General features: G+C 36.7%; 1 protein-coding gene across 1 annotated transcript in view; it reads right to left on the bottom strand.

Moving 5' to 3' along the window:
- Positions 1-5,524: 5,524 nt before the first annotated feature.
- Positions 5,525-15,389, bottom strand: part of LOC145247428 (BRCA1-associated RING domain protein 1-like) — a 129,600-nt gene continuing 119,735 nt past the window's right edge. Inside the window, exons 11-12 of the mRNA XM_080109186.1 lie at positions 12,653-12,774; positions 5,525-6,374 (exon numbers count right to left, since the gene is read on the bottom strand). Coding sequence (XP_079965312.1) covers positions 6,036-6,374; positions 12,653-12,774 — 461 coding nt within the window. The 3' untranslated portion in view covers positions 5,525-6,035. The remainder of the gene's footprint in view (positions 6,375-12,652; positions 12,775-15,389) is intronic.

Raw genomic sequence — 15,389 nt, 5'->3', positions numbered from 1 at the left:
CCTTTATTACAGACCATTCATCTAGCAGTTGCCAATTATTTGTTTTGATAGCTCATTTTAATACATCTTCCTATTGCAGTAGCTTCTTTCAAAGAACTGCAGACTTGTGGAATTTTCTACATTCTGACTGTTTTCCTCCTACCAATAACCTAAGCATATTTGCATTAATAATCTTTTGTTTCTTTTTAGTTCCTTACATCAAGTGGCTTCATGCCTTGTCTGAAGCTATTTTTATTTCAATAAATAAACCAAAATAATTACAATGCCCCTTTCAAACGGCTTGCACAACTCTACGTAAAGCTACACAAGACAGAAGATACCGCAAGACACAAAGTGAAAATTCAACTGTGGATCTCATTTTTAAAATTGTATCAGTATCTGTCTCCCTTTCCATACTATCTAACATTTAATTGATCAAATGAGATCACAAGTAAGGAGAAAATTTGAACTAGTTAAAACAGATATTAATATTTTAACTTTTCCATAGAAAAATTCAATCATTAGAGTACTGTGGAGGTGCACTACAATCCATCAAAAGTGCATGTCACATACATAGGATGAATGAACAATTGTTAAGGAAATGAATGTGTGTCTATGCATTCGACGTAGTGCGATACCACCTACATCTCCTCCCTTTTCCCCAATTGTTAGAAAGTAGGAGGGTGGGGATGATAAAAAAAAGAATAGGTTTATCAGTAGAACAATGGAGAAGTTGTTCACCAAAGTAATCTGAAATAGGATTGTTAATCAAGGTATGATCTGTTTTGAATTTCCAGTTTGACAGTTGTATGTAAGTCATGGCTTGTACAGATGAGCCGACATCAACTGACTTTAACAAAATGTATATGTGGACGTTAACATGTAATGGCAACCCTCTACATGTTAATGTCCGCATCTACATTTTGTCACACACACTTAGAGTGCAATTGATATTTGTAGAATGTGTTGGAGTTTTTTTTCTTTTATTTTGCGAGCGTAATTTTATTTTTAGACTTATGAACCCATAGTGCACCCCTTCAGCAAACACTAGAATATGGGAGATGCCAACACGGTGAGAAGAAAAGATGAAAGAGAAGACCACATTAATGATGTTGGGATCGGCGATGTTGCAAAGTAAGGCAAGATATGGTTTTACAATAGTTTTGTCAAATTTCTGAAAGCATAAAGATTCAAAAAGACCCAATGTCTTGGCAGGCAACAACCGATGCAAACATTTTGTTCCACACTTCAGCAATTTTGAGCATTAAGAAATGTTTCCCAGAATCACTGAGTTTTGTAAGCATGTCTATCAATTGGTATTACTCCAGGGTCATTTATGATTTTATCTTCCACAGATGCTACCAGTTAAATAGAAGTTTGAGGAAATGAAATTGGGAACAACTTTATTTTTTTTGTGCTACTTATATTACGTACATAAAAAGTGCAGTAGAATTACATGTAGGTTGAGAGATAACCAGTTTGTGTGGAAAACACTAGAGATGAATTAGATGTGGCAAATGTGTTTTTGGATGGCGAAACTATAGAGAAGTTTTCGTGATACCATTGGAGCACAAGGAATAGATTGTATTGCTGCAAGAGGAAACTTGTCATTACTAACCTATAAGCCTAAACTCCTCCGAGCCGCATCCGTTGGATCCTGATTCACGGGAGAATACTTCTGATGTACCCCTGGCCGTGTTCGTCGCTTCTGGCCCACAGATGCAACCCAGCAGGGCTACATTGTTAATTGTCTAGTAGTGGACCCCTCAAGGGTGACTAGACTCTCACTGGTCACCAGAAAATACCGCTCTGCTGCTCAGGACACACAAAACGTGCATGACCCAAGTCTATGTGGCAACTCTTATCTTTGGCCGTTCATCGTCAGATGCCGGGGTTAGGTTCATCCTTCGTAAATGCTCTGATGAATGGCTTGTATGCTGACCTTCTCAGCTGCAACTTGGCATCAATGCTTTAACAAAATGTGTTTTGATTCAACAGTTCAAAAAAAAAAAAAAAACTCAAAGCATTTCTTGTGAACAAAAATAATTATTTTAATAAACTTAGAGTTCTCAATGACTTCTTGGTGCAGGTTCTTACAACTTAAGTTCATTTAGTTAATTTCCCAGCTAGGAACAAGAGCTTTTCAACTTAGCTCTTATGGGGTTTTAAATCTGATTACCTCAGATGTATATATGTGTAGAACAGGAGATTTTGTTGGTATAGCCACATTGAGTGAGATTTCTTGGGTGAGTAGATGTAGAAGACAAAGTTAACAAGGTTTGTTAGATGTGTACCAAGGATGGATTTGAAAAAAAAAAAAAAAAAAAAGTCAAAGATAGGTTAGTTTAGAAGTCAATTTCTTAAAGCTGTCCAACATATGCCAAATACACGTTATATCAACATTGACCCCACCCTGTCTCAAGTGTTAGGAAGTGTTTAAAAAAAAAAATTAATCAGCAGAACAAAGCTATAGAAAGTTGTTCATCAAGACACACAAAGGAAATTTAGAGTAGGATTTGTTAATGAAGGTGTAGCAGACAAAAGACTAGACACAAAGGAAAATATATTTAGAGTTAGTTTTAGGACGGTTGCAGAGTCTTTGGTTTGAGATGGTTGAGAACAGTTGCAAATTGGACGCAGTAGAATGCAACTCTAAGCAGATAAGGAAATGAACTAATCAATCGACGACAAAGAGGATTCGGCCAAAGACAAAGATGTGGACCTTAGCATGTAGAGCATTGATGGTGTCACACACACACACACACACACACACTGCAACTGATATTTGTTGAATGTTTTGATTTTATTTTTATACTTGTGAGTCAATGTGTGGGAGATAAAATGAGAAGAGAAGAAATCTATGGGAAGAGCAATGTTGTCAAGCTGGGGACCATATGTATTATACAATAAGGTTCATTTGAACTTTTTTTTTTACTCTTATTTCACTCTAAACAAGGCACAGTGCCACTTGGATGGAAAGAGCTACTATGTAGGGGAGTTAAGCAGCAAGATGTCTGTTCACATTACATTTAAACTTTTGCAGATCAGTACAGTTAGGAAACAGGGCTAGGATCAAAGTGTAAAATATTTTCTTTGGAATTGTCCAAAAAGAAGTGGGAAGTGATGAATAGGTCAACTCTTGACCTCAGTAGTAAAATTGGAGAAATATCCTAAGCATCCATTTTTTTTTTTTTTTTTTTTTTGCTCACTTTTCTATGTACAGATGAGGGATTCTGCTGGGATGATCCTCAGTCAGGTTATGATTTTACTGGTTTCCACACCTTTAAAATGGCTCACTTGATCTTGTTTAGCTTGGAAGAATACAGAGCAAGATCATATACGAAAAGGAGGTTGGTCCAGCATAGCAATGTTCTTTGCACAAATTTTTTTGGGATCGTCATCAACTTTGTCACAACCTTTTTTGAGGATATCCACATTCACCCAGTTAATGTCAAATAAGTATTTTAAAAAAAAATTAAAAAGGTGAAATAAAAAAAGGCAACAGATGAGTATTTTGCTGCACAAAAATCAGAAAATAAAATTTGCAATTTTATTAAAATTTCATTTAACAAAAATAATTTGAATTACTTTATTAAAATTTTTTTTTTAATTATATATTAAAATTAAAACATGACAAATTTTGATGAATTCAAAAACACGTTGCAAAGTGTGTTAAGACCAAACTCACATAACACGCAAGATACTTAAAATTCTAACTTTGCTGCTTGTGCAGAACAGTGAATTTGGAAACAAACGAATTTCAGGTGAAAACATTAACATACTTATGTGTCATCCCAAAAATTATACTAAAATGATATAGATGTACTGGATCTAAATTTCACAAAAAAAAAAAAAAACGTCCACAAGAATGTTCTGATATTTTTTTTTTTTTTTTAGTTTTAAATAGCGAATTTTTACAGAAACAGGAGATAAGTACGTTTTGTAAAAAAAAAAAAAAAAAAAAAAAAAAAAAAAAAACGTCCACAAGAATGTTCTGATATTTTTTTTTTTTTTTTTTAGTTTTAAATAGCGAATTTTTACAGAAACAGGAGATAAGTACGTTTTTTAAAAAAAAAAAAAAAAAAAATGCAGTTACCTCCCCTAGATTTACAGAACTTCTACCAATTTCTAATTATTTTTCTACTGGATTATTTTTTTTGTAATTTTCAAAATTTATATGAATTTTAATATGACATTCAAGTAGGTAATTGTGTTTTTAAATGAAATGCATTGATTTCAAAAATCAACTCTTTTGCACAAACATCCTAAACTTTGTTAAAAATGTCTTCAAGGTGTCTTCGAATTAATTTAGATCGAGCATCATTTTCTTTTTCAAAAATGTCGATTTGATTTGGTCTCTCTTCAATTTTGTTTTGGAATGATGAAACGCTTGGCAATATTTTACCTGTAACTGGGAGGATGTAGATTGTACGTTCATACTTTTCTCAATTATATTAAGGTGTAATTAAACACATATTCCGCAACAATAGCCATCATGCCAATGAGTAAACCATACATTGCGTACGTTTTTTTGATTTTAAGAAAATAAATTGAATTTCTATTTTATATAATATATAATGTAAACTAGAGTCTTTTTACTGGTTCTTTTTGTCATCGACAGCTTTCTTCCCTCAAAGTCAACTTTTTTTGTCGATCATTGCAGCACATTAAGAGAATGGGATGTAATTTCAACAAGAAAAATACTTTCTATGGATCCAAATTAATTTTAAACCGCCACTATTTAAAAAAAAATTTTTTAAAAAGACATAACTGTATTTGTCGATACAGAGTTACTTCCCCTCCGTTAATGGGAATAAAAAATATTTAAAAGACAAACAAACAAAAAATGCCAAAGTCAAAAAAATTAAAGTAAATAAACTCTCAGACAACTTTGGATAGGTATAATCAGTTTACAATAAATTACATTTTTCATATTAAAATAGTGTATATTTTGTTTTGTTCAAGGTTATAAAAAAAAAAAAAAAAAAATGGTGCTGAAATGATTATCACTAATGGATTCTTTTATATACATTTGCAAGATGTTAGCCATCAAATTAATGATAAGAAAGATAGTACGCCCATGTTCATAAAATCCGAAAGTATTATATAAAAAAAAAAAAACAACTATTCTACCAGGAGTGTGCAGAGACACATACAAAAACAGATCGAAAACTGTCAATAATCTGATGATGTTTTGGAATGATAATATATTATGCTTTTTTTTAATAAATTTTATATTAATAATTACTTATAAAATGTATTCTGGGTGGAAATTGAACGAGATGAATAAAGAAATGATCATAAAACATCCAGGAGTTAACTGGATCAACACTTTTAGAAACGCAACCACAATTGTAATGGTGAGAAGTGGTAAATAATTTATCCAGATGACAAGTTAAACTACTCCGTTACACGATGAGGATGATAAAGTAGCAAATATATGCATCCTCCAGATAAATTTTTTTTTTTTCTAAATGTAATCAAATATTTTGTGAAATGTTCTCTACAAGAAAAGAATGAGATGATGAAATAAAAGCCAACAGCATCCAAGAAACGACTGGAACAACGTTTGTGCAGACACAGGTATAAAATAGTGACCGAGAGACGTGAAAAATGATTTACCAAGACGGCACCATGACAACTTGGTCCAGGGATCAGTTTGTAGGTTGTTTGTTTTACAGCTTATTAACCTTCTTTTGAGCTTTTCAATGTTGAAACACTACCTTGTATACAATTAGTTGATTACAAACCACTATTTTAGTCATCATAAAAAATTGGGGTTCATACCTTTTTTAAAAGGCAGTATCATGTAATTAGACAGTTTAAATTCAGCACTGTTCAGAGTTCAAGGAGAATGATATTCAATTTAATTTAGTGGCAAATGAGGCAGAGTCGAGGAACTTCTTTTTCTTTGAATTTGCAAAAATCACTTACCACTGGTACCATTTCACATTTTATGATTACGATAACTGACTATCCTCCAAAGTAACTGCCTATTCTCCAAAGCAACTGCCAACTCAAGTAACATTTCTAGCTGAGAAAAACACATTGTTGACTCATTTACTTGGTAATTTGCACAACTTGAACAGAGCGATAGATTCCAAAATCCAAGCAGCAGGGGCCGAGCACAAGTGCTTGTGGCGAATCTGTGGGTAGTCAGACTTATTGTCGTGGATGATGAACAGCCCACAGCTGCGGAGTTCTGCGCTGCCGGAGTTTGGAGCATGAAAGGGCACAGTGAGGCTTGCAAGATCAAGACTGTGCAGTTTAGGTTCCCGAACCAGCACATGACCACCCCCACATTTCACTAATTCTATTATGTCTTCCTTTTCGGGGGTCGGGTAATTAAACGTACCATGGAAATAAAACTGGCAGCCATCAAAAAGACGTGGAAGCTGAAAAAAAAAAAAAATTATTTTGGAAAAGTCAGCACATACATGGGTCAAGAAAAAAAGTGACTTTTATAATTTGTGCATACATTTTCATATTAAAATTGTGATAGAATCAGAAAATGTGAATATCCCTTATGATGCAAAAGCTCTTACTGCTGTATAGCAGTAAGTTAAATGTTTTTTTATATTGTTTTATTATTATTTTTTTTAATTTATTATTATTATTAGAAATTTATGAAAGCCAAAAACGTTTTTCTCGTTTCTTTAAAATAAATTATTAATCTTAAAATATATGAACAAGCAATCTTTCAGCCTTATAAGCCTTTTCAAGCAAATTTAAAACAAAAATTTTTTTTTTTTTTTGCTTTCTGTCAGATATAAAAATGTTGAAGTGTTAGTATTGTTAGATATTGGAAGCCAACCCCGGGAAGAAAAAACATTCAATTGGTTGCGCGCGCACACACACACACAGACAGACACACACGGATTCAAATGTGAAGAATGCGGAATTTTCCATCATCGTCTAATGGAATTCATAATTTGATCCAGAAATATGTGAGCAGATATCGGTCAAAAGCTTGAAAAATACACACCGGAAATATTAAGCATTCCAATAGGATGGGAATGTTTTTATAAATAAAATCATCATTGAGAAGAAGACAATCAGTTGGTCAGAGAGAGAGAGAGAGAGAGAGAGAGAGAGAGAGAGCTGCACATGCATCACCATTTTTTCACCACCTGACATCCGACAACCACGCACATCTTGTACTTTTTTGAAACGTCGAAACACAGAATAAGTTGTCACTGAAAAGCTGATTTATCGGTGTGAAATAAGATATTTTTGTAGATCAACTGTGTTGTGATTTTTACTTTGCTGTCAGCATGTGTATATATTCTGTACCAGCAACAAAAGTAGACATCAACATCATAGCAGGTTCCATTTCATTTTAAAATAACGAAATGATGTTTCGAAAGAATGTGACTAACTCGTATTCAGTTAAAAATACAGTTGTAAACAACAGTATTACCATTCCTGCAACACTCATTAAAAGACAACTGATCAGAAAATATCATTTTCATATTAGAAAGTTAAGGAGACAAGAAATCCAAATCCAAAGCGATTGATGAACCGCAGTTTTAATTTGGATATTTCTGAAATAGATTCTCTCTCTAGCTCGGACAATGTGGAGGAAGTTATCCAAAGTAAAAGGTTAAATTTATTTGGTCTTGTGCAAAAGATGACTTCAAAGGTGGTCTGCAATAGTGGGTTTACCTTAAAGGAATCAGAAACAGTTGGTGGCTGAAGATACGAGACAGTTGGGTTTAACTAATAAAAATGCGAGTGATAGAAAATTATGGGGACAGTAAATGAAGCCTGTTAAGGAGAAAAAAGGGACTTCAAAATGAGCAGAAAAAATAGTAGGCAATAGTGGCTATATGAAACATACTTTCTTGTGGCCATCTAGAAAAGCTAATGAACAGTGTAATGTACAAGGAACTTCGGATGATCCTATTGACTGGCAAATCATGGTTTCCTGCTTGCATGGAGTTCATAAAATAATAGTTTAAATATTCTATATTGTCCATTTATCCCAAAACAGACTCCAGCTACGAAGAAGACAACATGGTGGTCAGCAACATGTCAGATCAAATTGTTTTATGACATGTCAACTTATCGTATTCAATTCTTTGGACTACCGTTATCTTGAGGGTTACTTTCACATATTTCAGCCGACGTAGCCTCTGACCTTCTTCAAGTGTACCTTGTTGAACTCAGAAATCTCTCTATTGAACTCAAAAGAATATTTCTGTTGAACTCAGAATTTCAAACAGAATTCATTATTTAATCCATGGAGGTAGCATGCTCTCGTTCTATCAGCCATGACTGGGTAGAAATTCTAAGTAATTTACAATTGTATTTTTGTTACCGTCATTGAGGATTGAACTTACAACCGCTAGAAGAGTGTAATTTACAATTGAATTTTATCAAGTACTTTATCTCTTGCAGATCCGTGGCATAGTGGATAAAATACTTGATAAAATTCATTTGTAAATTATACTCTTCTGAACGTTGAAGGTTCAATACCCAGTGCAGGCAATACTCTGAATACAACTGCAAATTACTTGAGACATCTAACTGGTCATGGCTGATGGAACAAGAGCAAAATACTCCCAAGGATAAAATAAAGGGTTCTGCTCAAAATTCCGTACAGATTCCAAAGTTTGACAGAAAGATTCCAGAATTCGAGAAGATACACCTGAAGAAGCTCTTACCAGTCATGATAGAGTAGAAGTCCTAGGTAATTCGTAACTGTATTTTAAGTGCTGCCTACACTAAGGATTGAACCTTTTTTTTTTTTTTTTACAAAGGCATCACCACATTATCAAGGCCCAGAGGCCACTCAAGGATAAGGGTTAAAGAGTGTACAGTAGAAATTGGTCAATATAGTAATCATTAGTAATGAAAATTTGGTAAATTTGATAACTTATATGGAACGGCTCATCAAGAACTTATTTACTTTAGACTTGAACACAATCATATTGTAGTCAGCCGGAAAGCAGGAAAACGGAAGACAATTCCACAGGCGTGCAGTTCTAAGAAAGAAGCTTTGTTCATAAAGAATGCAACTTACAACTGAATTTTATCATTATTCCTTGCAGACCCATGCCACTTTCTTTTTTTTACATGGAGTTCACCACTTATCAAGGCCCAATGGCCACTCAGGGATAAGGGTTATTGTGTGTAAAGTAATCAAAGGGATAGTGTAGCAATAGTATTGGAGAATTGGTAAGGTGTCATTACTTGGGGGGGGGGGGGGAGCCGTTCATCAGGAATTTGTTTGTGTTGGACTTGAAGACATCCAGGTTGAAGTCGGGAGGGAAACAGGCAAGCGGAACAGAGTTCCACAGGCGTGCAGTTCTAAGAAAGAAGCTTTGTTCATGGTATCTACGTCTTGATTTAGGCACAGATAGGGAGTGGGGAAAATTATTGACGGTGGTTTCAGCTAGTCGGGTGTTTTTTGAAAAAGATTGGCGAGGGGGGACCAGAGAATGGAGCTCAGACGAGCACCTGCCATGGAAATAACGATAGAACAATGACAGACTCGCTACGTCTCTTCTGTGGGAAAGAGGTTGCAGGGTAGAGAAGAGGGCATCCCTCGCCAAGCCACGGAGTCTATTTTGTACTCCGTCAAGGCAGGATAGGCTGTTTTTTGCAGCCCCCGTTCAGATGTGGCAGCAGTACTCCATCTTTGGACGTACTTAGCTCTTATATAGATAGAGAATTGCATCATTAGTGAGATATCTTCTGGAGCGGTAGAAGGATCACACCATTTTCCCAGCGACCTTGGCCACAGACTTGATGTATGTGTTCCATTTAAGATCAGGTGTAACGGTCAAACCCAGGAGCTTATCAAATCCTAGGGGCCTCCCTTAAACGAGAGCCATCCATTTCAATTGATGCCAGATGGGGATCAGAGCGTTTATGATGTAGAGATAGGAGCTTGGTCTTAGATGCATTAAAGGTAACCAGCCACCTCTTTCTCCACTGTACCACGCGCTCAAGATCAGAGGAGAGAGAATCAGAGAGAACATCATCATTTACGGCCTTTGATGTGTTGCCATAGATGGTCGTGTCATCAGCATAGATGTCAATGAATGATTTTAGTATGTGTTTTGGGAGATCATTGATGTAGATCAGGAAGAGAGTTGGGCCTAGTATGGACCCCTGAGGGACTCCAGCATTAATACTGTGGGCCTCTGATTTCTGCCCATCAACAACTACTCTTATGAGCCTATCTGAGAGAAATGACTTAATGATAGAGAAAACATTTCCAGTTATACCGTAGCTGGAAATCTTGTGTAGTAGGCCTTTATGCCAAACCTTATCGAAGGCCTTTGATATGTCGAGAGCAATTGCCCTAAAAATGAAGCCTTTGTCAAGAGATTCGCTAATCCTATGAGATATAACCGTTAGCACATCTGCTGTAGATCTAGCAGAGCGGAAACCATATTGCGTGTTGCTAAGAAGGTTATTTCTGCTGAGGTGTTTGACTACTTCTCTATTTATTGTGGATTCCAGCAACTTACTCATGACACACAGGAGACTTATTGGTCTGTACTGAGAGGGGGATGACTTATCACCTGAATTCTTAAATACAGGGCATACTGATGAGGTTTTCCAGGGTGTTGGAAAGCACTTCTCCTTAAGGCAACGCTTAGACAGTTTGGAAAGTATGGGTGCAAGTTCTGGTTGTAATTTTTTTAACACTATAATTGGAATACCGTCGGGGCCAGTTGCTTTACTGGAGTCAAGGTTCTTGATTAGCTTGGTGACCTCACGCACAGATATTTGTATGTTGCATAGCGTGTTGTCTGTTATAGGAGGGAATATGGGGAGTTGATGGCCTTCGTCACACAGGGTAGAATTTGCCGCAAAGTTTTTGGCAAATAGTTTGGCCTTGTCGGATGCTATCGAGATGACCTCTGGTCCATTGATAATGGTTGGGATAGAGCGCACGTTTCTGTTCAAGATCCTATTTGCTATTTGCCAGAACTGGTGGGAACCAAGCTGATGCTCAGCTACTTTGGACTTAACGGATTGCGCATATAGTTCTCTTGCATTTTTTATTACTCTTTTACAGTGGTTGCTGGCAGTTCTGAAAGCAGCTTTAGTTTCAGTGCATCTATTACGTTGGTAGCTATGGAAAAAGTGATTTCTGCGTGCGATGGCAGCAGCACATTCGGGGGAGAACCATGGCTGGCTGTTAGGTTTTTGTTGGAATTTTTTGGATGGTATGAATTGGCCTATGCCTACAAGTAACCATTCAGTCAGATCTGATACTATAGAGGACACATCCTTTTTAAACATGGAATGGAGAGGGAGATCAGATATGAATGTACGGAAGCTATCCCAGTCCGCCATAGAGTATCGCTATACAGTACGGTGGAGAGGTACGTCAGTAGATTTATTATATTTCATTTTTATCTTAACTGATACGACGCAGTGGTCGGAGGATCCCAGAGGAGATAGAACGGAACATGAGCATAGCTCAGGGGAAGTGGATAGAAAAAGGTCTAGGAGGCTTGCGAACTGACTGGTACTATCGGGCACACGGGTGGGCTCGCGGACAATCTGAGTGAGGTCATAGGCAATGGTAAAATCATGACAGAACCTCCCCTCATCATCAGTCTTATTTGAGTGGCTCAGCCATTCCACATTACGGACATTGAAGTCACCGCAAATGTGAATGTTAGCCGAGGGATGAGCAGACAGGATGTGGTCAATTTTTTCTGATATACTCTTAAAGACAGTAACTCCACTGTTGTGGGGGTGATAGAGGGCAAATATAAATGCGGTGATGTAAGCAAGTGCAACCCGGAAGCACATATAAGGTAGATTAGGGTCTTCTCTGGAGATATCCCTGCCACATGGGAAGCCATCTTTAATGTAGGCACATATTCCATGCCCGTGGCGATCTTGGGGGTCAGATTTAGATGTTAGGTTAGAGTATCCTTTAATTATGAACTCATCTAGAGAGGTGGTCGGCCCTATTCCAGTTTCGCTTAGAAAGAATATGTCAGGTTTCGTCTCCTGTAATTGGGTTTCAACCTCTGGAAGGTTAGAAGGTAGACCCCTGATGTTGGAGAAGGAGATATGGTAGTAGGGGTCTACGTAGGAGGATGGGGTTCTAGGTTTATTCGTGTTTTCTTTTTTGAGATATTTCATGTTGAGGATTTTGGGGTTTGTGGAACAGGTCAGCATACTTGGTTAGAGCAGAACAGAGAGGGGAAAGTAAGAGAGGAAAGACAGGAAATTTTTTTTTTTTTTTTTTTGTAGCACATGATAAGGTAAAGCCGTAACAATTTCCCACTAGTATGGCATCGAGAGGCCCCACCAGAGAAATGAGGACTGAGGGACAAAAAAAGGAGAAGCGAGAGTTACTGGAGCTGCCGATAACACATCCACTGCATTATCTACTCTCCATAGTGAATAAAGCATTTGTAAAACACTCAAGATGAGAACAGTAATCTTAATATTTCAAATAATATCAACTTCTGACTTATCGACCAGCTTCCAGATGTGTCAAGGAGTATGGCTCGAACAGTCACCTAGTAAATGGTTGAATATGTTAAACCATAGAATGGACTCTGATAAATACTATGACTAGATGTCGGAATGTAAGTAAGGGATAATTTGACACTTGTCAAAGTGCCAAATTGGGGTCTAACTGTCGAATATAGTTTAAGCTTATACTTAAGACCCGATGCATCTGACTTACTTGATTGAGCCTGTTAATCCTGCCCTTGTATGGCGCCAATGAATGTGGATTTGTATTGCTGCCAGAAACTTCAAAAGGTTCCTCTGAAACCCGCTCACCATATTCTTCACAAGTACGCAACCCTGCATCAAATATAAAGAGATGATAATTTTTGCTTTATCCTTTTCATAAACACATAGACATTAGGAATGATTTCTTCGTACACATAAAAAGATACAGCTCATTCTCAACGGCCTTACATTGTAACAGCATCACAGGAGTTGATACTTGGACAAATATTTTTCCTCGTCTTCATAAATTACCTCTCCCGATGCAATCGCATCTGAGATGTGTTCATTTGCTGATGATGCTATTACCATCATGTAGTTTGCACACACAAGACAATGGCTGAATCTAAGATAAGTGACAGATTATAGTTTAGGGCAAGTCAACAGCTCCCTTTTTGTTTGTTGCTATACCAAGGTGTATGAAAAGGTACGATTTTCAGGATTACTCAACTTACTCTTGATTCTCCACTTATCATGTTGAGTGTTTAGCAAGGAGTCATCAAGTACCATTTTTTAAGTCTTTGGTATGACAATTAAGGATTGAACCCCATCCTCCGGTCCATCAGCAAAAACATTACGGCAAATGAGCCAATGAACCTAGTCTATACTAAAATAAACAACAAAAAAAAATGGATGGTTACATTTAATACTATGACAAACTCCTAAGCTTGATATTCTCAAGTGAGAAGAATTGGAAGATGCTGCCAAGTCGGTTTCAAAGAACTGTCTCCTTCTACCAGGCTAGAAAACTTCTCACATCTGCTGGAATACTAAACTGTGTCCATCGCTTTATTGCAGATTACAAAATAATCAATATTTCAGTAAATATAAGTTATAAAAAGCTGAAAATTACACCATCCAAGGACTGTATTAAGGTGAGATAAATCCTAAAATTTCATCAAAATTCATGTCATATTTAAAAAGTTATGTTATTTTTTTAATATTCAAGGAATTTTCACCGTCCATCGCTTTATTGCAAGTCTTCTAAGATAATGTTTTAGCTCAATAAAACAATACCAAAGCATCATAAATTTATATTGAACACATTTTCTGGGGAAAATTAACAAAAACAAAGGCACATCCCGAGGGCTAAGTGTCAAACAAACGAATTATTTGTCCACATATCCCCCATGTTTTGAAATTACATTAAACAACCTTTTGTCCACCAAGGAGGCCAATTGTTTGATCTGAGATGGGGTAATGGTTATGGCAACGTCGACTATTTTGTTCCAAAGGGCATCCTTCGAAGAAAACTGTTCTCCTCCCTCATAAATTCCTCGTTTCAATATTGACCATAGGTGTTCGATGGGGTTAAGGTCAGGAGAACACGGTGGCCAGGACATGAGGGTTTCTCCAACAAAGCCCTGAGATCCAAGGAAGGATGTAGTTGCCCTACCAGCATGAGATGGGGCATCGTCATGCATAAAAATAATCTTAAAACGACGTGACAAGGGAAGATCATCTAGCCATGGTAACAAATTCTCATTTAGAAAGGCAGTGTAGGCATTGCTGGTGAGCTTGACACCTTCTGGCACTCGGAATGGTCCACATAGCTTATCCCCAATAGTTCCCGCCCAAAACATTATGCCTCCACCTCCCTGTTGGCGACGAAATCTATAAGGCGTTGGAGTTCCATTTGGATTCCAAACTTTGGCTCATCCGTCCGGTCCATCAAAGGTAGCATGAGCCTCATCTGTAAACAGAATATTTTGGCAATCCATTTTCATATATTTTTGTGCCCAAGCCAATCGTTTTTCTTGGTGGGTTTGGCTCAATGGAGGCCTTGGAATAGGATTGATGTTCCTTGCCATTTCATTCAGTACATTGCATCGGGCTTGTCTGGACCTTGGTATGACTGCAGCCCTCGCAAAAATTGTTGCACTGGTGCTGTTTGGGTTGCGCACAATCTCTCTACGAATTTTTCGAAGATCCCGAGCAGAAAGGTTCCTCCTTGTGCCCTTATCTTTCCTGGACTTGATGTTGGGGTTCTTGACGAATGTAGCTAAAGTTCGGGGATCCCTTTTTAGTTCTGTGGCTAAATTTATGATCGAGAGTCCTTCTGCTAGTCCTGCAATAATCCTCTGCTTCTCGGTAGCTGTTAAACGTCCTTTTTTTTTGCATTTTATGAAACCTGCAATAAAGCGATGGACGGTGAAAATTCATTGAATATTAAAAAAAATAACATAACTTTTTAAATATGACATTAATTTTGATTAAATTTTAGGATTTATCTCACCTTAATACAGTCCTTGGATGGTGTAATTTTCAGCTTTTTATAACTTATATTTACTGAAATATTGATTATTTTGTAATCTGCAATAAAGCGATGGACACAGTTTATATCTTTAAAACTATAATTTGTACACGGAATAATGTTAGTACATCTGGGCATGTGTGTGATACTATTGATGTCCCCACTCCCCAAGTGTTAAAAAATGAAAAACAAAGAGAAAAAACTACAAAAGAAAAAAAAAAGGAAATAAGTTTATCAGCAGAACAAAGTTTATAAGTTATTCACCAAGGCAAACATAGGCAGCTTAAATAGAATTGTCAATCAAGATGTGGCAGATGACTGGGACAAAACATCGCACACACATGTTTAGGGTTAGTTTACAGTTTTAGGAGTGACAGTGAATTTTGTGAATTTACTACAGTTTATAGACAGTCTTCAGTTTGCAACAGTTGAGGAG

Source organism: Euprymna scolopes, chromosome 25 (genome assembly GCF_053919585.1).
Source record: "Euprymna scolopes isolate OS-2025 chromosome 25, ASM5391958v1, whole genome shotgun sequence".
Taxonomy (NCBI): domain Eukaryota; kingdom Metazoa; phylum Mollusca; class Cephalopoda; order Sepiida; family Sepiolidae; genus Euprymna; species Euprymna scolopes.
The sequence above is the reverse complement of the archived record's forward strand: the minus strand, read 5'-3'. Positions and strand labels throughout refer to the sequence as shown.